This window comes from Microcebus murinus, chromosome 2 (genome assembly GCF_040939455.1).
Source record: "Microcebus murinus isolate Inina chromosome 2, M.murinus_Inina_mat1.0, whole genome shotgun sequence".
NCBI classification, from domain to species: Eukaryota; Metazoa; Chordata; class Mammalia; order Primates; family Cheirogaleidae; genus Microcebus; species Microcebus murinus.
The window spans coordinates 60,084,241-60,109,750 of NC_134105.1; the positions used below are offsets into that span (position 1 = coordinate 60,084,241).

Here is a 25,510-nt window from a genome sequence, read left to right on the forward strand (position 1 = left end):
GACCCAGACCCCCGCCCGATGCCGAGCGCACACTGCACACGTCGAACGCAGAACGCCCGCAGAAAAAAGGAAAGAGGCAGCGGGCTCCGCTGGGTCGCGGCCGCCGGCGCCCGCAGGGCACGTGACCCGGGGGCGGGGCCGCGCGGGCCGCCAGCCAGTGGCCGGGGCCGGGGGCGGGGCCGCGGCTCGGGGGCGGGGCCTGTGGCCGCGCAGCTCGCGCCGCGGTCCCGGGTTTGGGTCTGCGGGAATGCGGGCTGGAGCGGTCCTGCAGCGGTACCGGCCTGCAGCCCGCCGCCGGGACGGCCCCTGACCCAGGCGCGCCCGCTGCCCGGGGCGGGAGGGCCGGCGGAGCGCCATGGCCTGCATCCTGAAGGTAACGGCTGGGATCTGGGGCTCGGACGCGTGGTTGGCCAGCCCCTCGCTGCCCAGACGCGCGGAGTCAGCCGCGGTCCCACCGCATCCTCATCTCAGTTGTCTTTTCCTGGCGTTGGTTTTCTTTTTGTTCCCGTGGCAAATGCATATGGAGGGAGATTCAGAAACATGCAGCCGGCACAGCTTCTTTCCCCACCATTCCTGCCTGCTCGCGCCTGCACTGAGGGAGCTGCAGACTGTTGGCTCCGGGGAGAGCAGGGCTGCGTGGTGCCGAATAATGGGGGTGGCAGGAGAGGAGGGGTGTTCCCGCGGGTCCCGCGGCTCCGACGAGCTGGAGGCCTTTCTGGGGCCACGGGGAGGGGAGGAGTGGCTGGGCATGGGCCGCTGGAGGTAGCGGGCGGAGCGCTTTGAATGGAGGGGAGACTGAGCGGAGGGGGCTTCCCCTGAGCATTTGATCTTGTGGAGACAGAAACTTCTGAGTTTACAGGTAGTCCCTTAGCAATGAGTTTTCTGTGGGATCTGCTGGCTCTGTGTGCCATTAACTCTACTTTGGAAAAGTTCACGGGAGGGAGCATTTATTGGTAGAGACCCTTGGACTGTCCTTGTGCTCATAAATTTAAACAGATAAGATAATTTTACACCGTATTGAAGTCTGCTCAGCCACCCCTTGTTGAGTTTTCTTTTTCCAAGTCTATGTTCTTAGCCTGGACTGAGCATCTTTTTGGGTTCACAGCATTGTGGCCTCAGGTGGGAGGATTTGGTGTGAGGGCCTCACTGGAGAAGAACTTTCCATCCCACTGGGAAAGGGAGCTCCCACCCGCATTGTTCTGCACTGCTGTTTCTTTCTACAAGTACCTAACCTGACTGCATGAATCAGAAACATTCACAGCATGGGCCTTGATGGAGGATGCAAAAGCCTATTTGTTCCAAGTTTGGGGGAGCCGGGTGTGACGAAAATCAGCAAACGATTTTTGTTTTGTTGTGTTATTGTGAAATAGCATTTGTTTCTCCATAGTATGATTTGAAATCATCTACCTCTGTTCTAGTTACCTGAATCATCTGCCAACATGCCTTGGTGTTAATGATGTAAATAAGAGACTGAACTAGTAGAATTTGTTTTCTTTTCTTTGAGTAAAGATCAGACATTTCCTGTGACCTTTCTGTACTTCTTCTTTTTGTTTTAGAATTTTCCAGGATGTACCAAAGGGTAGCAAAATCGTAAGGGAATAATACGCTGATATTATAATATGGAATTTTTAACCTGGAGACTCTTAGCACAAGGATTGAAATATGAATATGAGTCATCTGTATTATTTATTGTGATATTTGCTGCAGGGCAAATTGAGGAGCCTGACATTTATGGTTGGCTATCTTTTTGCCTTTGGACTTCTCCCCTGCCTCATCCTACACATTTCAAATATCTTTAATGTACATCCCAAGCTACACATGAATCTGATCCAACCTTTGTCTTCTGGTGCTTCACACTGACCTCAGACATTGGGGCATATCTGAGTCTTCCTTATCTTTTTTCCACTGGAACTAATCTGGGATGCAGGTAGGTATACTGCAAAGAGCTGAGGCTTTGGACTGAGAAAAGACATTCTGAATGCTGGCTCTGCTCATTGCTATCTGTTGTGACTTCGGGCAGGTTACTTAAATGTCTCTGAGTCTTAGTTTCCTCAATATCAGATCAAAGTAATGGTACCTACTCCACAAGGTTGCTGAGGGGATAAAATAAGATAGAGTATGAAAAATACTTTGTGGTACAGGGATTTAATATGTGCTGTTTTTTCCCTGACATATAATAACTGTAGTTTATTTAGTCCTCACTGCATTCTCAGTTTGTTTCATATAACTCTTTTCTTTTTGAGACAGAGCCTCAGTCTGTTGCCCAGGCTAGAGTGCTGTGGCATTAGCCTAGCTCATAGCAACCTCAAACTCCTGGGCTCAAGGGATCCTTGTGCCTCAGCCTCCTGAGTAGCTGGGACTACAGGCATGCACCACCATGCCCAGCTAATTTTTTCTATATATTTTTAGTTGTCCAACTAATTTCCTTCCATTTTTAGTAGAGACAGGATCTCGCTCTTGCTCAGGCTGGTCTCGAACTCCTGAGTCCAAACGATCCACCAGCCTCAGCCTCCCAGAGTGCTAGGATTATAGGCGTGAACCATCGGGCCCAGCCTTATGTAACTCTTTTATTCTTTTTTATTTTTCATAAAATGTTTTTTATTCTTTTAGTCTTACTAAAAAGACTTTAAAAAGTGAAAAGTAAGTAACATTGTTTTAAACCACATTTTACAGATGAGGAAGCTGAGGTTCCTGAGTTTAAGAGATTTGCCCAGGCCCACACATGGTTAAGGAGAGTGATCCTGGATTCAGACCCAGGTCTGCCAACTTTTCTTGTACTTTAAAGCTGGTCCCTGTACTTTCCCAGGTGATAACTTTCTCAGATGTCTTAGTACCAGTCAGGCCTTTCCACCTTTGAGAAATCACTTATTTTCTGTAGTTAAGGTCTAGATGATCTGATGAAGCAGTGAAGAGTACAGGTTTCAGCCCAGGGACCTGGGTTCCATTTAAGGCTGGCCTCCTGCATATGATTTCAGACAGTCACTACATCTTGGAGGCTCAGTTTTCCCAAGTGTAGTATGCATATAATTATAATAATTGCCTCACAAGGTTGTTGGGAGGGTAAAATGATGGACTTTTTTTTTTTTTAAGTGAAACATTTTCTGCCATATATTGGCCCTGGACTTGGTATTGACATTGCAGGAAAGGAAACACTTTCCTCTACCCCCTTAGCTTATATGCCTGGGCTTGATAATTAAACTGACAAAAGATATAATCAAGAGGAAAGCATACAAATTTTATTTTATGTTACTGTTTTTATATGTACACAGAGGTCTTTATAAATGATAAAAAGATCCAAAGAAGGAGAGAGGCCTGACATCTTGTATACCATTTTAATAAACAAGGATAAATTGTGAAAACTTGATAAGACAAAGAAAAACAGGAGTTTGGCATGGAGTGGTAAATGGTGGAATAGTGACTGGGTAGTATATGGGGAGAACTTATGGAAAATTGGAGTTTTCTTAGAAATGGATTCATCTTGGTGTTGACCGTTCGTCTTTTGTGGTAAGAATGCTCTTCTCTTTTGGGTATAGGGAAGGCACTTTTCTCATGGGAAGTGTGAGGCCCTGCTTTCAGATAGAAAGGTGGAGGGTAGAAAGCCCTTCTTGTATCTGCTTTATCTCAGTTGCCGTCAGCTCAAAATAATATATATGCCAAAGTGGCATATTTTGGGGTGGCATGTTCTGATTTCTTTCACATCACAATGTGTCTAAACCATTGACTCCATTCTCAAGTGGCTTATGGTAGAGAGAGAGAGAGAGAGAGAGAGGGGGACAGAGAGAGAGAGAAAAGTAAAGGAATGCTTAGGTTACGATGTGAAGAATGAAATAACATAGGTCTGTGGAAGGCACACTGGAGGCATGGAGGGAGAGAGCAGTGAGCCCTACCATCAGGTAGTCCAGACAGGCTTCCTACTGATGATACTGAAGCTGGTTTTGAAGACTGAATAGGATTTACTGTGATAAAACTTGTATTTCAGAAAGATAACTTTTAAGGCAGCATCAACTTTGTTCTGTGGGCTGAGACTTTAATCTTCTCAACAGGTGTTTGAAGTAGATTTTACCATCCATTTTTACATAAGAGAAAATTGAAATAGAGAGATGTTGATGTCTAAGTGTCATTATTACCTATGCAGACTAGTGACCCTAGCTAAGAAGAGAAACCCATGCTGTAGGCAGCTAATGTCAGTCTTTTATGGGATGTGGAACTATCCCCTCAAGGCACTGTATGTGCCAAGGGCCCATTCTGCCAATGCATGGGGCTGGTTCTCATAGCAGAATGATGATTGCCTCATAATAGTTTAATTGTGGAATATATACTGCACATTGCATAGGCTTTGAAGCCAGAAATATGTGGGTTTTAATTATGGCTCCACTATGTATTAATTGTAGAACCGTAAGCAAGTTTCTTGATGTCACTGCCTTAGTTTCCAAAATGGGCATGATCATACATTCCTCAACGGGTTATTCTAAAGGTTAAATGAGATTATCTGTATATCAATTATACTACAGACAAAGAAAAACTTTAAAAAAAAAGAAAAAAAAAGAAAATCTTAGTAAGTTTGTTTCTTGCCATACTCCTGGTTAGGAGCTTTCCTTGGTAGCTCTGCCATTCAGTGAACATTCGACTCAAGGACTAGTCTCTTTCCATCAGTGGCTGTGATATCGCCTAGGGCCCCAGCACCCTCTGCTAGATTCTCTGCTTTCATCTGCTTCAGCAAAGAGAGAGTGTAGGGAAGATCTAGTGTTGAAAAAGTCTTTGAAATTTGATAGATAAGAAAGATATCTACTTTAATTTGTATTTATTGGATTATTAGTGAAATCAAACTTTTAAATTTATATTAGCCATTTGTTTTTCTTCTTTTGTAAATTACAGACTTTAAAATTATATATAATAAAAGCTGTTCATATTTTCTTTTACAATTTTCTGCCTCGGGTCAGGAGGTACTGTTCGAGCACAGTGTCTTCTACACTTTTGATATTGAGCAAATATTTGGCGAATTATATTAAGTTGTGTATCCAGTACCGAAGTGGACACTGAAGTGGACATGTGGGCACATGATACTTGTGAGTCATTTCTGCCTCGAAGAAGATGATGGCTTTGCCAGGTTGATGAGGCTTTATGAACATGAAGCGATGAGATGGTAATACAATGGATGCATGACTAAGCCACAATTACCTTCTCTCCAGTGACCTGTCCTCACCCATTTAGCTTGATTGATGGGAAATTAGATGAATGGTGATATCTAGTTATGAACTTGATGTCTTCTCATTTACTTTTCGTCCTCTGCCCCAGACCAATCCTTCCCCATATTGCGTCAGCTCTGTCTCAGGAAAATCTCTGTCCTTCCTCCTTCCGCCTGGTCCAGAGCCTCATATGTGGCTTTTGACATAGCTTCCCTTTCTTCAGGATTCTCACAGTCTTACCCACTTTCCCCATCACTTACAGAGAATTGTGCTAAAATGCAGTGCTGATGAAGTGACTTGTAGGTTTAAATGCTTGTCTTGGCTTCCCAACTCCTGTGTAATAAACCTAACTGTTTAGCTTGGCATTCAAATTCCTTCAGAATCTGGCCCCTGCCCACATATCTGGCCTTACAATCTACTACTCCTTCACTCATGGTTTAGACATTTATCTAAACTTATCCCAAGTCTCTAGATGTATCACCTCTCTTCACGGCTCTGTGCTTTTGTAATATAGTGTTGGGATTGAGAACTTGGGCTGTGATGCCAGACCAACTTGTTTCAGTGGTGAGATCTCTAAGCCTCAGTTTCCTTATTTGTGAAATGGGAGCAAAAATAGTGTCTTTATAGAATAAATGAGCTAATATTTCTAAAGAATATAACCTGACATATAATAAGTTCTTGATAATTTTGAGCTCTTAGTTGTTATTGTACGTGTGTTTTTCTGTGCAGGAAATTCCCTGTGCTATCACTTTTCCTCCACTGACAAAACTTCTGCTCATCTTTCAACTCCTAGTTCAGTGTCACAGCTGTGGTCAGGCTTTCCCCTGCCTCAGAAGGCTTCTTCCTCTGTGTTCCTGTGGTCTCAGTTCTTGTCTATGTAGCAGCAGGTATTGCCCTGTATTGTCAATGAACTGTTTACATGCCCAACTCTTTTGTTTGACTATGAACTTGTAGGGGGAAAAGGTCTTTAGTAGGTCAATCAGCCAGTGTTTACTGAGCATCTGTAGATGAATGCTGTTCTTGCCCAAAGTGAGATTACAGACTTATTGGGAAGGCAAATAATTAAACTAGTAATTTAAGGTATGCAAAGTACTGTGAAAGTTATACCTCCTGGCATAGTTATACTCCTGGCATAGAAGTATATGAGTGGGGTGGTAGTGGTTACCTAGCTGAGTCTGGGGGACCGGTAATGCCTGTTTGATTCAACTTAGTATCCCAAAGAACTAGCCTGCCTTGCAGTACGTGCTCCTTAAATGCTTGTTGAATGTATAAACGGTGTTATGAATTTTTTTGAGTTGCCCATTACAAACATGAGCCCAACTTGTATTCTGTAAGCAGCTGAATTCTTTATGGATGTAGAGTAGATTTTTCACTTTATAGCAAGCAGATTGGAGCTTATCAATTAGTCCTTCTCAGTGTGTTTCTTGTAGGTCTGTTATCACTCCCCACATAAAATCTGAAGCCAATTTGAGATCTGGAGGGAGGAGGGAGACAAAACTGAACTGAAAGGAAGAAAGAAGGGAAGTGTAGGGGTGGCTTAACTTTTGGCATGATCATTTTGGTTCCCTAGATTAACAGGAAAAAAACCAAACAAAAAAAGCAAAAAACAAAACAAAACAAAACACCCACAACCTAGCGATTATGTGGTTCTCAAACTATGTGGTCTCAAAGCATTTGAAAATAACATGGCTTTACTGAGACTGGAAAGCCACAGGGACTTCCCAGGTACACAGATGATAAATCTGAAACTGCAGGATACCCACAACTGGTAGACAAGACAAGTCACTTTGTCTAATAAATCAGCTATGACATTCTTACTGCTGCCCAGGAAATGCTGAAGTCTCAGCAACTGCCTGGCCTCGTTTTCAGTCTTACGGCGACCGAGCGGATACTTTTGCTGTGTAACATCAGCACACTTCAGGGAATGAGTGGCTTGTGTACAGCAGAGCTCTGCTGAGGAATTGATAACAGCAGCAGCAACAATAGTTGCCATTTATCGAACAGCCGGAGTCCTGTGCTAAGTAAACTTTTATTACAGATGAAGATACTGAAGTTCAAAAAAGCCAAGTAATTTGTTCCAGGGTCCGCAGTCAATAAGTGGTGGAGGTGAGGTTCACCCTGGCGTTGTGTGGATGGGAAGGTGTCTTTCACCTTCAATGCCAATTAACTAAATGTTTGTAGGGATTTTTTTTTTCCCTACTGACTTCTACTTCAGGCAGTCCTTAGTCTAGACAACTTCCTAACCTGGTGGCCTGATGGGGACCACTTTTAGCTGTGTTGTTTTTATGTGTTCCTTCCTCTTACTTTCCTTTATGACAGAGGAACTAGAAGGGCCGCAGACACTGGGGAGATAAGAACGCTTTAATTGTGTGTCTAACACTGAAAAGCCCTTGGACCCTGGGCAAGCTATGTGAACCCCCTGCCTTGGGAGCCGACATGTCCCTTTGGGGGTGGCAGTGAGGGAGAAGGGTAGCCTAGAGTTGGATTTATCCTGAGGCCACACTTCAGGGCCCTCTGGAAAGAGGCACCAGCATTTTGTCTTTGTAACTTTATAATAATCATTTTCTTTAAGAGACCCACAGATTGTAAAACTTAAGGCTCCCCAGCCTGGATCTGCCCCTGGGGTGGTGTTGGAGACCAAAAGAGATAATGCTTGTGAATACACTTCGCAGAGCGGAACGCACCGTACACGTATGAAGTGGAAACGGCAGAACTATTATGAGCATTATTAATAATGATAACAACTGGAATTGAGGAAACCTATCTTAGGGACGGGTAGGAGAAAGAAGGAGTTTTAGATCTGAGGAAAATGGAGGAAGCTATTAAGCTTTCTAGTAGATGACTGAGCAGAGTTATGAAATCTCTCCAGGAGGAAAATTTCTGTTTGCGAGAATTTAACACGCACTTGTGCCGGAGGGCTGGGAGTTGGACGGATTCTTTTCTATTTCCAGGCTTTAGGGAAAAGGGGAGGAAGGCATTTTTCTAATTGGAGGGCGTAGATTTACAAGTGCTACCTGGATCCCATTACCAAAAGCTGCAGTTGGCTCCTGGTTATTAAAAGGCTCATTATTCAGTTTATGGATTATCCAGACGCCTTGCCTCTAGCCATTGTGATGTACACTTTTATGCATTTTACTGCCAATTAGCACCTTCACCTGAGCAGGGAAAGAAAGAGGCTCTAAACCCCAAATTAGTTCATTTTTCTCCTTGTTAGCAGCTCTGTAAAGTTTGTCAGCAGGAAGGTGGTTATAGGAAATGGCTCAAATAAGGTGAAGGGATTATCTGTGCTTTCAGGATCATTGTCTCTTTTTCTCAGTTCAAGAATTGACAGTAGGCTCTGGTTCCAATTTTAAACTGATTTAAAGTCACTAAGTCAGGGATCTTGGCTCAGGACATCAAGAGCCTTTAATAAGTAGCAGCCTCAGGGTAGGTAACGTTCTTTGAGAGACCCCTTGCCCCACACCCCCTATCTCTAGGCCTCTCATTTCCTGTGTGGTGTGGAGGGGTGGGGGCCCAGGACATCTGGTACTTGGGAGAGTTGAGGAGAAGTTAACTGTTAAAGAGAATGCTTGTGGGCCAAGAAAAGAGTCTACTTGGGTGATTCTGGTGTTCTTGTAGAGAAAAAAAAGTGTGTGTCTCTGTGCATACATAGTCAATATAAACATACATTCACATTCATTTAATTCTATCTTACTATTTACTCAGATTTGAAAACTGTTGCATGTAAAATTCTTTTCTGGAAGGGATTTCCTTCTAATTTCAAAGGATATTTTATTTCTTAATGAATTTATTAGCTGTGCATTTACCAGGCACAAAATAAAAACTTCTTTGGTCAGTTGTGAAAACTGTATTTGTATCTTGCTCTGAGAAGATCGTGATCGCAAGGGAATTGGAAGTAAAATGTGCATGTCCTGGGTGGGAAATGAGGCCTGATCTGGGATTACAGCCTGACTGTGGTGTGCACCTTGGGCGTTAAGAACTAGAATGAGCACATGACTGTTCTGAGTCAGTGCTTCTCCTGGGGGCTGGTGGGATACGCACCTGTGGAGAGCGGGGCTGTGACTCCTGGTGTCCTTGTGTGCACTGTGCTTGGTCCCAACAATGGGCTGGACTCTAAAGACAGGGAAGTGAAAGTCTGTCTTTGTGAAGGGTTTGCCTTACCCACCAGAGAAAATGGTAATGGAGGGAAGACACAGGGGCTGTTCTCTGGGAGAGGGGCAGTAAGAAGACCAGGGGGTGCCAAGGTCAGAGCTTGACTGACTGACTCTGAGTTTGATTCCAGCTTTGTGATTAATAGGAGTGCAACAATAATACCTTTGTTTAGTACTGTGTAGGGTTGCTGTCCAGGAGAGATACAATGCAGGCCACTTACACAATTGTACATTTTCTAAGAGCCGCATTAAAAAAAAACACATAGAATTTGATAATATATTTTATTTAACCTAATATATCCCAAATATTTGCATTTTAATTTATAATCAATATAAAATTATTAATGAGATATTTATATTCTTATTTCATAACCAGTTCTCAAAATTTGGTGTGTATTTTACCATGATAGCATCTCTGAATTGAGATGCTAAGTTTTCATCAGAAATACTTCATCTGCATTTAGATTTTACTAATTTTAAGTCAAAAACTAGATTCACATGTTCAAGTTTTTCCAAACATGCTTGGACATTTCCCAATAGCTGAATGGAATCTTAGTTTTTAAATGTAAATTTATTAAAATTAAATTAAATAAAAATGTTGTTCCTTGGTTATACCAGCCACGTTTCAAGGCTGAATAGCCACATGCAGTTAGTGGCTAAGGGACTGACAGCATGCTCATTTGGGTATTCGTCCTCGCCATCAGAAGGGACTGCTGAACTCAGAGACAATGAAGGTAGTGTGAGGGGATAGGAAAGGTTGCCCACTAGGTTGGGATCAGTCAGGCAGGACACACCTGTTGGTTAGATGCTTGGCAGCCAAAGGAAGGCAAATGGTGAGCAAGTAATGAGTGCCTGACCCAGAGAGAGATTTGAGCCTTTGATGAGCCCTTGAAATTCTATCTGAAAATGGGGTCCTTGGTTTCTCCATATCCTATTTTCCCTCCAGATGTTGTGCAGCTGTTAATTTTCCCAAGGGAGTGCTGCTTTGTGGGGTGTGTGAGTTGGCTGTTTGGTCTCAGTGTGCTAGTGTGAACTCCTGGGGGCTTTGAGGTCAGAGACAGACTTTATACACTTTTATTTGAGTTCTTTCTTTGCTCCAGGAGGGAAAGTACACATATGGGAGCAATTTAGATGTCCAGAATAAACCATATATCTTCTTTTAAGTCAAGAGAGTAAGGTGATTGGAGTTCCTTTGTATAGTTTGCTTATTTTTTACTGCTTATTTGTGTGTATATAAATTCAACAATATGCTAATAGGCACATGTCTAATGGTGCTTAGACAAATCAATTTGTAAACCTACAGTTCTGTTTTGACTACATTTTCATGTTGTATTCCTGCCCTGCTCCAACTGGTTTTCCTAGATCGTAGAGAGTTAGCATTTTTCATGAGATAAACATTTCATCATAATAATGACAGTAGATGCCATTTTCTCTGAGTGTCTTCTCTGTAAACCAGGTAGTTTACAGATATTTATTATCTCACAACAAACCTTCAGGACGAACAGTATTACTTTCATGAGGCAGATGAGGAAACTCTGGCTTGACAACTTTACTGATGTGAGATGCTAGACCAGGGTCAGCAAACTATAGCCTCTGGGCCAAACTTAGCCTGCTGCCTATTTCTACACAGCCCACGTGTGAGAATTTTGCTTTTTTAAATGGTTGGGAAAAAAATCAAAAGAAGAATAAGATTTCATGCTACATGTAAATGATATGAAATTCATTTTTCAGTGTCCACAAATAAAGTTTTATTGGAACATAGCCATGCTTATTCATTTCTGAGTGCCTATGTCTGCTTTCATGCCAGAGTTGAGAAGTTGAGATGGAGACTGTATGGCCTGTAAAGCCAAAAATGTTTGCTATCTGTCTCTTTACAGATAAAGTTTGCCTCCTCCTGTGCTGGACTATTAAGTTCTTTCAGTCGACTCTGAGAACCAAGGTGAAAGGCAGTGCAATTCTCCCATGTCCGGGCAGCACTAGCCCTGGTGCCTCACGTTGTAAATGTTGGGGATATTTACTGAGGATGGAGCCAAGCACAACACATGGAAGAGGAGACTGAAGCTTGGGGAGAACAAGTAACTGCCCAAAGTCTCATAGTGGGGCTGGGGTTCAGACCCAAAGTCTGTGTTCCTAGTAGAATTGCAGCCCATAGCACTGCTCAACTTGAACTGCATCAGGACCCTGCAAAGGCTTGTTACCCTAGAGATTAATAGGTCCCACCCCAGAGATTCTGATTCTGTCATTCTAGGATAGAGCCCAAGAATTTGCATTTCTAACAAGCCTCCAGGTAAGGTGGATGATGCCCTTCTGGGGACCACACTTTGAGTAGCCCAGCCATGGGACATCCAACTCAATAAATAGCTGTTGAATTATGGAAGCTTAAGGGCATGAATTTGAACCTATGCATTTCCCAGAAGAAATTGACTAGAAATTTAAGCCAATTTAGAAATTTAAGTCCAGCACATTCCAATGAACTTTTTAGGCATTGTAATCATTTGGATTCTGCTTCCATTGTTCTGATACTCCAGCTTTCTGATGCTGTGGGTCTCAGGCCACCACACATGTTGAAAAGCTTGTGCACAAGCAAGGGGCTGGGATTGAAATTCACTGCTCACTGGTGGCATTATTCGTGCATTTCTGGAAAATCAGTTTATGATGTTGGTGCCTGATGATTGCAGGTCACATCCTTCTTTGCCCTGTTTCTCTGCTGGCTGACAGGGAGAATTGGGGTGTAGGAAATGGCTTCCATAGTCAGATTATGCTGGCTTGGGTCACAAAAGTGAATGCATTAGTGCTACAGTTCACTATCTTAATTATTGGCTTAGTCAGTCTCATATTTAAAAAGTCATTATTCAAGGATTAGGAATGGGAAGAATGAAGACAGTTGAAAGATGATAGCTTTTTTTTTTTTTCATATTGATGATTCATAGTCTTGTTTGGGATTTTAATAAGTAACAAAAAGCATTGGATACTGCTGATTAATCTCCTCTTATAGGCTCGTGTTGGTGTAAAGAAGGAAAGCGCTCTGTAAAGTTTTCCTGTTTGCTTTCTCCTGGCTCTATATTTCTATGCCTTTGTCTATTGTGCAGCCCATTTTTCTGTTTTCCCCTGCATCACAGGCCTTCATGCCCCTTCCCAATACGGGTGTTGTAGGGATCATTAGTTAATATGTCTAAAGAACCATAATCTTAGCCCTAGAGAAGGGAAGCTTGTGGAACTCTTATTACCAAGTAGATAAAGCCCTTTTGCAGAGTCCCAGGATGTAAGCCATTCCATTAGGAGTTCTTCTCCAGGAAATGTGAATCATTTCTATGCCTGGTATAAAATCATTGGCCTGGCATTCATGACAGCCTAGGGATGTCATCCCTCACACCTTTGTCATGGCCCGGAGGCTGACTTTACTACTACTTGTGTTTGCTCTTTTATTGCTGACCTTGTCAACCCTGTCATTTTTTTCCTTTCTCCCTATTTCTAGGAGAAAATTCATTCCCCGGAGGCAGCAAGTACCTGAACCATTGCCATTTATGTGTGCTGCCTTATTTATTTTTCCTCTCATTCTTTCAGCTGTGAGTAAGAGAACCTCTCTCTCCTATCCTGGTTTATGTTGCCTAATTATTTGTTCCTTGGCTGGTTTGATGTTTATTTGGTTCTTCCATGCTGTTTAACCATAGCAGCCTGGTTTATGACTTGAACTGAGCCAAGATTCCTTCATGTTTCTTCTAACTTGTTGATAAATTAAGGCTTATTTTCCTCTTACCTATCTTTGACCCATGATATTAAAACTTTATTTAAAGAAATGACATCCAAACCATATACCAATCTAGATTTCTGTATTAGAACTATTGAAATTCACTATACATTCTTTCAGATTTCCATAGGTTAAAGGGATCTGTGTTTGACCTTTTCCCCACTTATCTCTGGCGAATGCAGACCTATGAAGAGGAAGTTTATTTATCCAGCATTTATAGAGAATCCGAGTACTAGGGGGGGAGAGGAGGGGTAGGGAGAATAAAGACGAAATAGAAGCCGAAACTTTAATTCCTTTCTAAGGGAATTTAGGGTCTGTATGAATAGTAATAGTAATTGTAACAATAGCTTACATTTACTGAGTGCTTACATGGACTGCATTGGGGCGTTACATTTGTGCATTTAATCCCTTTCAAGCTCATGAGGTATGGACTATTATAAATTCCCAACTAGATGAGGAAATTGAAGCTTAGAGAAGCTAAGTCACCTCTCCAAGACCATACTACTACTAAAAGAGAGAATAAGCTTTGAATCCAGGAGTTTGGCTGAAGTAAGATACATTTTATAGACCGTATTATTAAGGTCATATATGTACAACCCTATTTGTAACTTGCCTACAATAATAATCATAACTTTCAGAAAACTTTTTCTGGGCACTTACTATGTGGTAGGTACTGTATTTGAAGCATACACATGATTTTTTTTAATGTTCCACAGTCCCTTTAGAAAAGTACTATTATTATCATATCACACCTTTCCCATTTTTAACTTTGCAAGGCAATTTCTAGGGGTTGCTATGGTATTTGTAAACTGTCATGGCGCTCATTGGTGTGATTTTTACTATGTTAAGGAGGGTAGATTACTTGAGGATACTGTCACCTTACTTGCACGTATGCTCCAGAGACCCTCATTTGTGGTCTTGATCATATCTCCATTTTGGACCTCTTTCTAGTTGGTCAGTCCTTGGGTACCCCTTGACACATCATCTGTTCCTTCTTGGAAGCTCCCTGTATGGTCAATTTGTTCTTCCTAGTAGACAAAGCATCTCCTAATGTCATCTATTTCTCCACGGACACTCCCCCCAGCCTTCCCCCAACAAAGCATCTGTTCACCTTCCTCCTTGTCCCAACCTGACACTAGAGCAATAAGGGCTAGGCACTCACTGCAGCACTTTATATTTATTAATTCATATAATCCTCATTTTACAGGTGAGGAAACCGAGGCAGAGTAGTTTAGGCCACAAAACTATTCTGTGGAGTCTGTATATGTAACAAATACACATATGGCCACAAATTGCTTTTTCGCCACTCTGGTGGTCTACCTCCTATTGCGGAGAATCCCTAGTACTATTGAAATCCATTCCAGTATCATATCACCCTACTTCAAAGGAGCTGGTGAAAATAAAAAAGATGATTTGATTTTTGACTTGAGATAAACTGAATTTACGAAATCCTTTGAGGCTTTGAACAAAATATCTTTGAAGAATTTCAAATCAGGTCACAGTTAGGAAGACCCACATGGGTCAAGTCAGACCAGGTGGATTAATTTTCTTACAGGGGTGGTATTTGAGCGTGAGCACATCATTCTGACCAGGGTGGGGTGGGCGGGGTGGGGATCCAAGCAGTTTTCCCTTTTGACTGCTCTCCCACTCTCTCTTTCATCACTTATCCCCTGATAACAGCACAGAACAGCCAGAAAAGTGAATGAGATCATGGTCGTTCCCTGTTTAAACTTCGAGTAGCTTTCCACTTCACTTTGGACGAAATCTAAACTCCTTTCTAAGGTGCACAATGTTCATGATCTTGCTCCTGCATACTCTCAAGACTGCATCTCCTATACCTTGTTCTGCTCATTCCATCTAGTTCTTGGATCATGTCAAATTCTTTCCTGCTTCAGAGCCCCTGGGATGCGGCTCCCCTGCCTGCTGTGGCTGGCCCACAGGTTCTGCGGGCTTTTTCTTCCTGCCTTTCAAGTCCCAAAATATGATTTAATGCCTCAGACTGGACTTTGCTGATTATGCCAATGAAATAGATCCCTCTCTGATATTTCCTATTGCACCCCCCTGTTCATTCATGCCCACAGCACTTTGTATATATATTTTTATATATATTTTTATGTATTTATATATATTTATATTTATATATACACACACACACACACACACACATATATATATATATATTTTTTTTTTTTTTTTGAGACAGGGTCTCACTCTGTCACCCGGGCTAGAGTGCAGTGGCACGATCATAGCTGACTCCAGCCTCAAACTCCTAAGCTCAAGTGCTACTCTCACCTCAGCCTCCTGAGTAGTTGGGACTACAGGTGCCTGCCACAATGCCTGGCTAATTTTTGTTACTTTGTGTAGAGATGGGGCCTGCTATGTTGCCCAGGGTGGTCTTGAATTCCTGGCCTCCAGCGATCGTCCTGCCTCAGCCTTCCAAAGGGCTTGAGATTATAAGCGTGAGCCACCATGCCTGGCCACTTTCTTAATATATGAATACATGTGTATTTGTTTGTTTACCCGTCAGTCAAAAGACTAAAAGGGAAGAGACCATAATTGTACTGTTTATCACTGTGTACCTAGCATATAGCACAGTGCAGTCAACAAACAAATGATGGAAGGAATTAATTTTCGGCCAAAGGAATAAATAGCATGTGCAAAGATATGGAAGCATGAAGGAACAGGACATTTTTGGAAACAGTGAAAAGTTGTGGATGGTTGGCCTTGAACTGGTTTTGGGAGTAAAGAAGAGATGATATAGTTGGGGTCAGTTCATGAAGGATTATATAGTTTCTGTCATGGAGTGTAGATCTTATCCTCTAGAAATGGGGAAATGGTAATGGATTATAAACAGATCATTAAATGCCAGGAAAAAAAGAATATTGTTTTATTGTCTTTTCAACTATGCCAGAGACCTTGGGTTGGCTCTCCTCATTATCCTCTGCAATTTGGAAATTACTTGTCTCAATTATGATTTTGCTACGGTGATTGCACAGGCAGAGTTTCAACCAGAACAATGAAAATTAAAATGTGCCAAAAATGTAAGTGTGCTTGCTTATGGCAGCACTCAGAGTTGTAGGTATCAAATGGAGCAAGCCAATGATAAAATGAAACTAAGCATTTTATATAAATAAACTATTAATTGTTGTTCAAGTTGTTGAACTTTCCATTTGATGAAGGGAATCTTAAGTGTGGACATTATCTCTTGGGTCCATTTAGGTGATATATTGTGGACTTTAAGCTCTTTTTGGTAAAGCTGACTCTTACATTAGGTTGACAGTGTTGTCCTTATGGAAGATGTTAGGTGGTTATGCCCTAAGGGTCATTATATAGCAACTGTCTTTGAGCCCTGCCTTAGAAGGACACTATTATTGTCTGTGCAACAGCTAATATTTATTAAGCACCTACTATGTGTCAGATGAACTAACCATCTTGCATTATATAGTGGGTAAAACTTTATAGCATCCCTTTGTGGCAGATATATCCCCATTTTACAAATGGAGAAACTGAGGCTCAGGGCAGTTAAGTAATTATCCCAATTAAGTGGTGGATCCAGAGCTCTGTCTGACTCAACACACCCTTCTTTTCATCATCCGCTATACTACTTCTGTAGGGAGGAGAATCTTACAGGACTGTTGAAATGAACTAAACATCAATACACAGTGAAGGGGCTTATGGAAACAATTTTGATCTGAGTGAAACTGAATATTAAAAAAAAATCAAGGAATTCCTAGAACTTTGATTTGAAGAAGTTTTAAATTGGATTATGCTTAAGAAGGGAGTTTATTTAACTTGCTTGGCTCAATTTAAACCTAGTGGAATTAGTCTCCCTGATGAGCAGATACTTGAGAAGAAGAGTGGTGGATAGGCATGAACACGAAACTCGGGCTGACTGTCGGGATGACTGTGCACCCTGATCTCCCCACACAGCTTTCCTTTCTTCACTCATCGCTCTTGTATCAGTTCTTGGCACAGCAACCAGAAGGAATTTTCAAAAATGTACGTAAAATGATCTCATTCTCTCTCTTAACTGGTCAATGGCTTCTCCTCTCATTTGGAACAAATTATAGTCTTTTTATCATGACTCCACAGGCCCACATGATCTGTTCCTGCTTCCCTCTCTGGTCTCCTTGAAGACATTCAGCTTCTTATCCTCTCTGTTCTAGCTGCTCTGGGATCTTTTCAGGCTCTGGATCCGAAATGTGATATTTATGAAAAATGGTGCATAGTTCTGTATGGCTGGAGCTTAGTTTGTATTCCCTCCACGGGCTGGTGGGAGATCAGGTAGACTAAGGAGTTTGGACTTGCCCTTGTAGATAATGGAACACTTTTGAGACATTTTAAGCACAAAGCTAAATGTTGTGGAGCCATCGAGCTGGTAAGTAGAATATTCTATCATCTTATTGTCTTTTTAGAGTGTTCAGAGTCCTTGGATTGGCTCTGGTCATTGCCCTTTGTGTTGGGGAACGACTTGTTTCAATTATGACAGCCTTAGTAATCGCACAGGCAGAATTGCTATTAGAAAGCTGTAAGTTAAAACATGGCAATGGCATCTCTATGCTTGGGTGTGCTCCAGTCAGTCACATTAAGGGCACATGTTCCTTAAATCAAGGAGCTGGGCAGGGTCTTGGACTGGTCCTGGACCACGGTCTTTGTGACCACACTTCAATGAGAATGCATCATCTGTAAAATGAGACTAAGCAAGTATATCAATCTGTTTGAAAAATGCTAATAAAAATAAGATATTCTTGGCAAATAAAGCTATTAATATAGATGTAGAAATTTTCATTTAGTCAGGGCAATCCTAAATTTTAAAAGTAACCCTATGAGTATGAACCCTTAGATCATTGATGACACAGTTGAGGTTCTTTCTGATATGGACGAACAGTGCATGCTTGTGATCTTATACTGTAATTTTGGAGGAGTGAGACACTTCCGGCCCATTGCACATTAAATGCATGCTATTTGTTTCCCAATTACTGACTTGGGGTCTGGTTCCATATTATTCCCTCAAGGCAGCTGGTTATTGAGCGATACTATGCTCCAAACCTTGAGCTAAGCAAACAAGGGACAGCATATATGACAGTGGTCCCACAAGATTATAATACCATGCTTTTACTGTACCTTTTCTATTTTTAGATATGTTTAGGTACACAAATACTTACCATGTGTTACGGTTAACTACAGTGTTCCGTGCAGTCACATGCTGTACAGGTTTGGAGCCTAGGAGCAACAGGTTGCACTGTATAGCCTAGATGTGCTGTACCATCTAGGTTTGCATAAGTACAAACTATGGTAGTTGCACAATGACAAAATCAACTAAGGATACATTTCTAAGAACATATCCCTGTCCTTAAGCCATGCATGACTGTATGGATATGTCAGTTAAAGCTTATAACAAGCTTGTGAATCTGTTTTGTAATCCCCCTGTGAGTTTGGATTGTTAATGAGGAAATGCAGGCATAGAGAAGTTAATCACTTGAAGTCAAAGAGTTAGGGGATCTAGAGCTGGGAGTCCAACTCAATTCTGACTGACTCCAAAACTTATGCTCTTAATGCCAGCCCCATCCAAATCCTAAGACCATCCTATAGACAGGCCAGAAGGGCAGATAGGAACAGAGAAAGAGATTTCTTTTCCTATAGACCTTAAATGGAGATGTCTCTTGGACCATTTTGTATGAAGCTCATTTTTCTGTCTTGGGTTTGTTTTTCTGATTAGAGATAGACTTTGTTTTGCCTAATATAATTTTTTAGTAAGAAGTACAGGCATGAGTCTTTTGTAAATTCAATCAGAGTTAAATAAGGAAGTTTGCTATTTGAAGGACTTTGTGGCTAATCCCTTGGTAAAGTAGAGAAGTATTTTGTAATTGAATATTAATGCCTTAGTTATTCTGTTTCATAACTTGACTTTTGAAAGAAATAATAATGGCAAAAGTGTTTTGGTATATACCAGGTGCTCTTATAAGCAGTTTTAAATGGAAGCTTCTAATTTAATCCTCACAGCAACCCTTCAAGATGGGTGCTGTTATTGTACCCATTTATCAGAGGGGGAAACTGAATTGACAGGGACTAAATACAGGGATGGCTTCATGGCATTTGGCCTGTGTGATCACACAGTACCCCGTGCTTAGAAGGGCTTCACACTTGGTTTAATATGCTACAATTGCTGTCTTAAAATTCATCATCATTTTGAAGAAGGAGCCATGCATTTTTATTTGGCACAGGGTCTCACAAATTATGTAGCTGGTCCTGCCCAGGTGAGCTATCCAAGGTCACTCAGCAGTAAGTAGTAGACTCAAGATTCAAACCCAGACTGCCTGGCCTTAAGCTTGAACTCTTTCCATCATGTTCTCCTGCCTCCCATATGCTTTTTTTTCTTAAAAAAGTAAATATCATTTATCTTAAGTCTTTCTGAGTTTCCTAGAGAGAATTCTGAGTTAACTGCTGCCTGCTTTCATCTGCAATGACAAAGCCTTGGCATTTCCAGAGTCGTCAGGGTTCTTAAAGGTTAAACAGATGCCTGAATGGTGGTTGGCTGAGGCAGAGGCACAGCCAAAGTCAAAACCATGTCCCAACCCCCAGCTCTGGACAATGCAGTCACAACACTGGCTTCCTGGGCAGCAGCTGTCAGCTAAGAGGGCTGGTGGGGGCCGTACACCTGCTCTGGTGCAATATCTGTCTTCAAATCCCTTTAAATTAAAGGCTCCTGCCTTTAACAGGGCTGCCTTTAAACTGTATGGAGGCCAGGCTGATGCTGTCGCGAGGCCTTCACAGACAGAGCTTCTTCAGCGGGGCTGGCTGCAGGGGAGATAGAGCTGAGCCCTGGCAGAACACGCTCCACGTCCTGGAGATGGGACACACTTAGGTCCGTGGAGCGGAGAGCTTTGCCAGAGTTGCTGCTAGACCTCCCCTCCAAAAACAGGGCTCCTTGGTGCTCCTTGGTGCTCTTGTACTTCTTTTTGGATATCTTGTCTCTGAGGGGACCAATGCCTGACCAGGGGCTGGGTGGGACACTTCTTCTTCTGAAGAAATTGCTTTTAGATTTTGCAACTCCTCTGGTGTGAGGGATGCTCTTTGTACCTTTGTGCCTGTTCATTTTTCACTCCATGCTCTAGATTAGGCTTTTCTGGAACACTATCAACTATATGGTCAGGGGTCGTAATACTTGTGGACACTGCTTCTCTACCTGAAGGGGCTGAAGGACCAACAGCTGATGGAACTTTCCTGAAGAGAGTTAACATGGAGGCTTCTGGAGGGGCCTTTGCCTTGGGCTTCCACATGGGTGACTGTGGACTGACCTATGGCTGTGGCTTTCTGAAGCTTAGCACTACTTCCTGACGCTGCATGCCTGGTCCCTGAGGTAGACACTTGCAGATACCTCAACCCAAAGCTGCTGCATTTGAGCCCTGGGAGGATCTGAAGCCCCTCGCTGCATATATCACCCCAGAGGCAGCAGTGGTGAGTTGGCAACTATTTGGGGAGGCGCTTGCTAGAATGGAGAGCACAGGGGCTTTCCATTATTTTGAGGAAACTGACCCTGTGGCTACAACTGAGGGGAGGTCAAGTGCTGCCCTAGATCCCTGGGACTCGGGTTCATTGGCAGCTGCTCCTGGAACAGCATCTTTTCTTGATAATTCTGAGGCTGTTGGTGCTGCTTCAGGGGACATTGCCAATCCTTCTGCTGCTGTCCTTGCAATAGTGAACAATGATGATGTTCTTTCTCCTGCTTTTCCTGCTGCTTCCTCACTCTGTACTCACTATGAGCAGAATGTGAAAGAAAAGGTCTTGCATGCTGGCTTTCCCAGATCTCTGTCCTTTCTGTCACAAAATGTGGCACAGAGGATGTAGGAGGATGAAGGCATGCTGTTGAGCTGTAGCTTGGAAAAGGACAGGCAGGAGACAGACAGCTACTTCCTGTGTCACCTTTATCCTCCAAAGTACCACCTGGTTGCTTTTTAGTGGCTGTGACCAGAGATAAGCAACTAGATCCCATTTGTTGACTGGAAATCCCTTGGTTCTCAGATAGGAGCAACCAGCTCTACCTATCAGAACCTTCTGGGCAGAGGAGATGCTCTGCTCGGTGTCCTAGTTGGGATTCTGGGGGTCCTGGAGGCTTAAAAATGGATGGGTTTGGACTAGGAAATTGTGTTGTTTCCAGACAGCAAATATTGTGTGTTTCTCTTCAGGTGGAAATCTGGCTCTGTTATTCTGGAACCAATTATCAATTACATTCACTGGACAATGGAGTTTCTTGGCCATTTCTTCTCTGGTTGTAAAATCAGGATAAAGGATGTACGTAAATAATGTCCTTAAGTTTCTGAAATTCTTCCTTAGTATTTATGTCAATGATTTGCTTTTCTTTTTTTCTTTATTCCTATTACTTTGTTATGACCATTCTCTTCAGCTGGGAAACCATGGGAAGCCATGTAGACTCTCTGGGACAGTATCTCTCTAAATATATCCAAGATGCTCTATTCCCGTATTCTCAAAGCAGGGTCCCTCTGTCTTCTTTATCTTTGAGCCTCTCCTTAGAGGCAGGTAGTTTGACTCATCAGTCAAAGTTGAATTCTTTGTATTTGAGCTTTGTTTGTTGGGCTGAGTGTCTGATACCTGCAGTTTCCTAATTAGGTTTGTAAGAGAGCAGTAATAAAGATGCAGATATGGCAAGAATTGCACATCCTTGCCATAGTAAAAAATCATAGCCTAAAAATAAACGAGAGTAAAGTGGAAATATTGTAGCATATTTGTTTTGTTCAACTTTACTAGAAAAAGAAAAGAAAAGATAACAAGCTGCAATCCGTACGAAAGGAAGGCAGCGCCTCAGTGCCTCATGTCTGCATGCCGTGCGCTGTGGCCCGGCGACACTTAATTACCGTGTACAGTTTTATGGACTGTTTTATGAGAAGCTGCTTTTTAGCCTTTCATGGATTGCAGTAAAGGGAAATATAGAAAGATGGAAGAGGATTTCCATCACTTTGGCAAAAATTGCTCCTCCACGGTGTCTATGGCTGGAGCCTGAAACTGCCTGAGTTCCGTCCCTCAGCATTTCCTGAGAACTTCCTGACGAGGCAGAGGCCAGCAAAACATGAGAGCTGGAAGGTGGAAGAGAGACCTTCCAAGGACATAAGTTTGGTTATGAAGGAAACCAGAATATGCTACCCCCAAATCGGCCTCTTGGACATAAAAATTATTTTTGAGCTGAAGGCAATTGAAAAGCAACACATGGAGGAAGAGCTCTCTCTATCCCTCCACATTTCTGCCTAAAGACAGGATATAAATTCTCCTTTGCTGGAGACAACTCTAGACTCTTACCGGCCTATGGACACCACCAGAGGAATCTGCAAACAAACTTCACTTCATTGGTTTCCTCCCATATATTTACCTTCCCACCTTTTCCTGCTCTTGGAAATCTAAAATCTTACTCCTTTGTCCTGTCGTTTCTCTACAAATGTATTGCTCATTATTGGAGATGCTGTGAGAGTCAGAGCTCTGAGCTGTTGCTTTGAGCCACTTTTCATTGAGGTTTCTCCTGTGCGATGTAGCCTGCATGCATTAGTACACTTGTTCGTTTTTCTCTTGTTAATATGTCTTTTGTTACAGGAATCCATTCCAACTGAGAACTCACAGGGAGTTGAGGGGCAAACATTATTTTCCTTCCTAGGAGTCACCATAGGGCAACTGGAGCTCTGCCAGAGGCAGGCATCTGCCACAGGAGTGCAGGAAAACAGCTGGAAAAGTTAAGAGGAGTCTAGACAGCTCAGGGAAATTATCCAGGCAGACAAGAGGGAAAGAGCATCCTAGATGGAGGGAATAGTAAGAACAAAAGCAGGGAGGCTGGGAGATCATGGTCAGAGTGAACTGCAAATCTTTGTCCCTGGGTGAAGTGCTGGAGATGGTGTTGGAGAGGTAGGTGGGGACCAAATGCTGGTGGTTTTTCTGTGCTAAGTTAAGGAGTATGGATTTATATCCCAGGGCGTTAGAGATGATGATCATTGTAGCTAACATTTATCCAGGGATTCCCATGTGCTAGGCACTATTGAGCCTTACAATATCTTTATTTTCCAACACTCCATTGGGGTTAGATACTAATCTCATTTTGCAAAGAAGGAAACTGAGGTGCAGAGACCCATAGTAACTTGGCCAAGGTCACACAACTAGTGTGTTTCAGAGCCAGGATTGTGAACCCAGGAAGTCTGGCTCTGTCATGGAAATGTTATACTGATTCCATTGACTGAAGAATTTTAAATAGAGTAAAAATAGATACAATTTACACTTCCAAAGATTGTTCTGGTGGAAGCCTGGCCAGTTGGATGCAGGGAGTTTCGCATCTCTGGGTTTTCCACCGTGGAAGCTAGGAAGGCACGGTCTTCAACAGTGCCTTCTCTCCTTCTCCTGCCTTGGTATGCTGGTGCCATCAGTGCTGGTTTAAACTACTCCTCCACCTTCCACTCCAGCTCTGAACAAATTCCCTCCTTTCTTCCTCCGTCCCTTACCCACTGACCTTTATGCCACTTGATCATTACTCAGCATCCCTCACTAACCTAGTTCTTTCTTCTTCCTCTTGATACTTCTTCATATGTTATAAACGTGCATGTGGTCCCCGGTCACACCTAGCCCTATTGGGCGATGTGATGCGCACACTCAGTGGTCCTTATTAGTATGCGATATGATTGGGGACTTTGGGGCAGAGTCTGAGTTGGAGTCCTCACTCTGTTATCCATGTCTCTGTGATCTGGGGCTGGCAGCAAACCTCTAAACCTTAGAGATAAACTGAGCATAATGATAATTTCTGCTCCACTGGCTGTTGTCAAAACAATATGAAGTGAGATTATATAATTTGTATAAATAATGTTTGTTGGTTAAATTGTCTCTAGTGCTAGAAATTTTATTTGCTATTTGTACTTTACTTTTGTTTTTGTATCATGCATGGCAACTTTATATATTATATCATTTCACAGCGGGAGAGATCTAGGCAGACTACGGTTAATTAGTTTCTTTTTAGGAAGAAGACTGGGTCATTCACTGTCAGAGTGGAGGTGGGTAGGTGGGAAGGAGAACAGTTTTCTCCAGGCAGTGGGCCAGACTGCTCACCAGGTGTGATCTTTGACACATCACTTAACCTCCCTGAGCCTCAGTGTCCTTCTGAAAAATGAAGACAAAGCTGCTGACTTGTTAGGACAACTGCGAAGAAGGTTAAATGAGATATCTTATGTAAAGGGCTTGGCACATAGCAAGTGTTCTGTAAATGCTAACTGTTACTGTTTTTTATTCCTAAAAAAAAGGAGTTAGTATTCTAGTGTTGAGTGTTATAAGAGTTGGGGGAAAGAGGGTAAGAGGTGTTTAGGTATTTATACAGTTCCTTCCTGTCCTCAGTCGTCATCCCTCATTCCCACTTCCCCCATCTTCAATCTTTTTCTCGCCTCAAGACTGAATGAAATTGGATGTCTTGTAAACGTGTGCCAGCCTGTGCCCTACGGCCCTCAGACGTGTCTTTCTAACACTCTGACATAATGAATGAAAACATGAACGGCCAAGAGTCGCTGGTTTTAAATTTTCACCTCCTCACATGCCGGTTGGTGCCCTCTGGCTGGTGAACCCAGCACAGACAGAGGTTGCAGGCGCTGGCTCTGCCGGTGGAGGGGTTGGGCTCGGTCACATAGGCCGATGACGAAGGGCCTGACACTGCTGCCCGATGCATGCAGATGCAGAAGTGTATCCAGTTAGGGGAGAGATGGAAAGAAACAATTTTCTCTTGACATGAGTTAGATGCAGGTGTTAATTTCTTTCCAATGGCAGCTAATTTTCTGTTTTCAGAGAGACAAGGTAAAGCTTAAACACGAACTTTTCAACTTTTCGCTGGAATACTTAGTTTGTGAACCTGGCAAGCCTCTTAAATTAAAAAAAAAAACAATCCTGACACTGGGACTGTTAGGCTTCCTGTCTTTTCAGCAGCGTATTGCATTTATTTTACTGCTTTGAGGAATTAGAAATTAGTCTCTGAAGGCCATTTCTTTAATGACTTGGAATATTAATGTAAAAAACTTGCTTGTTAGACAGTACAGTGAATACTATATATAGCTTTTGTCTCTAGTTGACTATTGGGTCCTTAATTCCTTGAAGCCTTTTTTTTTTAAATGTTTTCTTTACTGTGAAATATAATGTACATTAAGAAAAGTACACCAAACAAAAAGCCCAATGATTTATCATGAAGTGAATATATTTATGATTGTTGCCATTAACGAGGTAAAGACAGAATATTGCAGATGTCCCAGAAATGCCCTCCTGCGCCCTCCCAATCCCTACCTTCTCACTCCCCCAAAGGAAATCGTTGTGCTGACTTTCTAAAGAAAAGCAAAGAAGTTATTGCTAGAAGTTTTGTCACTTAAGCATTTATTTTTAAACACTGCAGTTTGGCTTTGTCTCTT

General features: G+C 42.4%; 1 protein-coding gene across 1 annotated transcript in view; it reads left to right on the forward strand.

Moving 5' to 3' along the window:
• The first annotated feature begins 217 nt into the window (after positions 1-217).
• The window catches only part of ST6GALNAC3 (ST6 N-acetylgalactosaminide alpha-2,6-sialyltransferase 3), a 522,365-nt gene continuing 497,072 nt past the window's right edge, over positions 218-25,510 (forward strand). Inside the window, exon 1 of the mRNA XM_012787920.2 lies at positions 218-373. Within this exon, the coding sequence (XP_012643374.1) occupies positions 356-373 (18 nt within the window). The 5' untranslated portion in view covers positions 218-355. The remainder of the gene's footprint in view (positions 374-25,510) is intronic.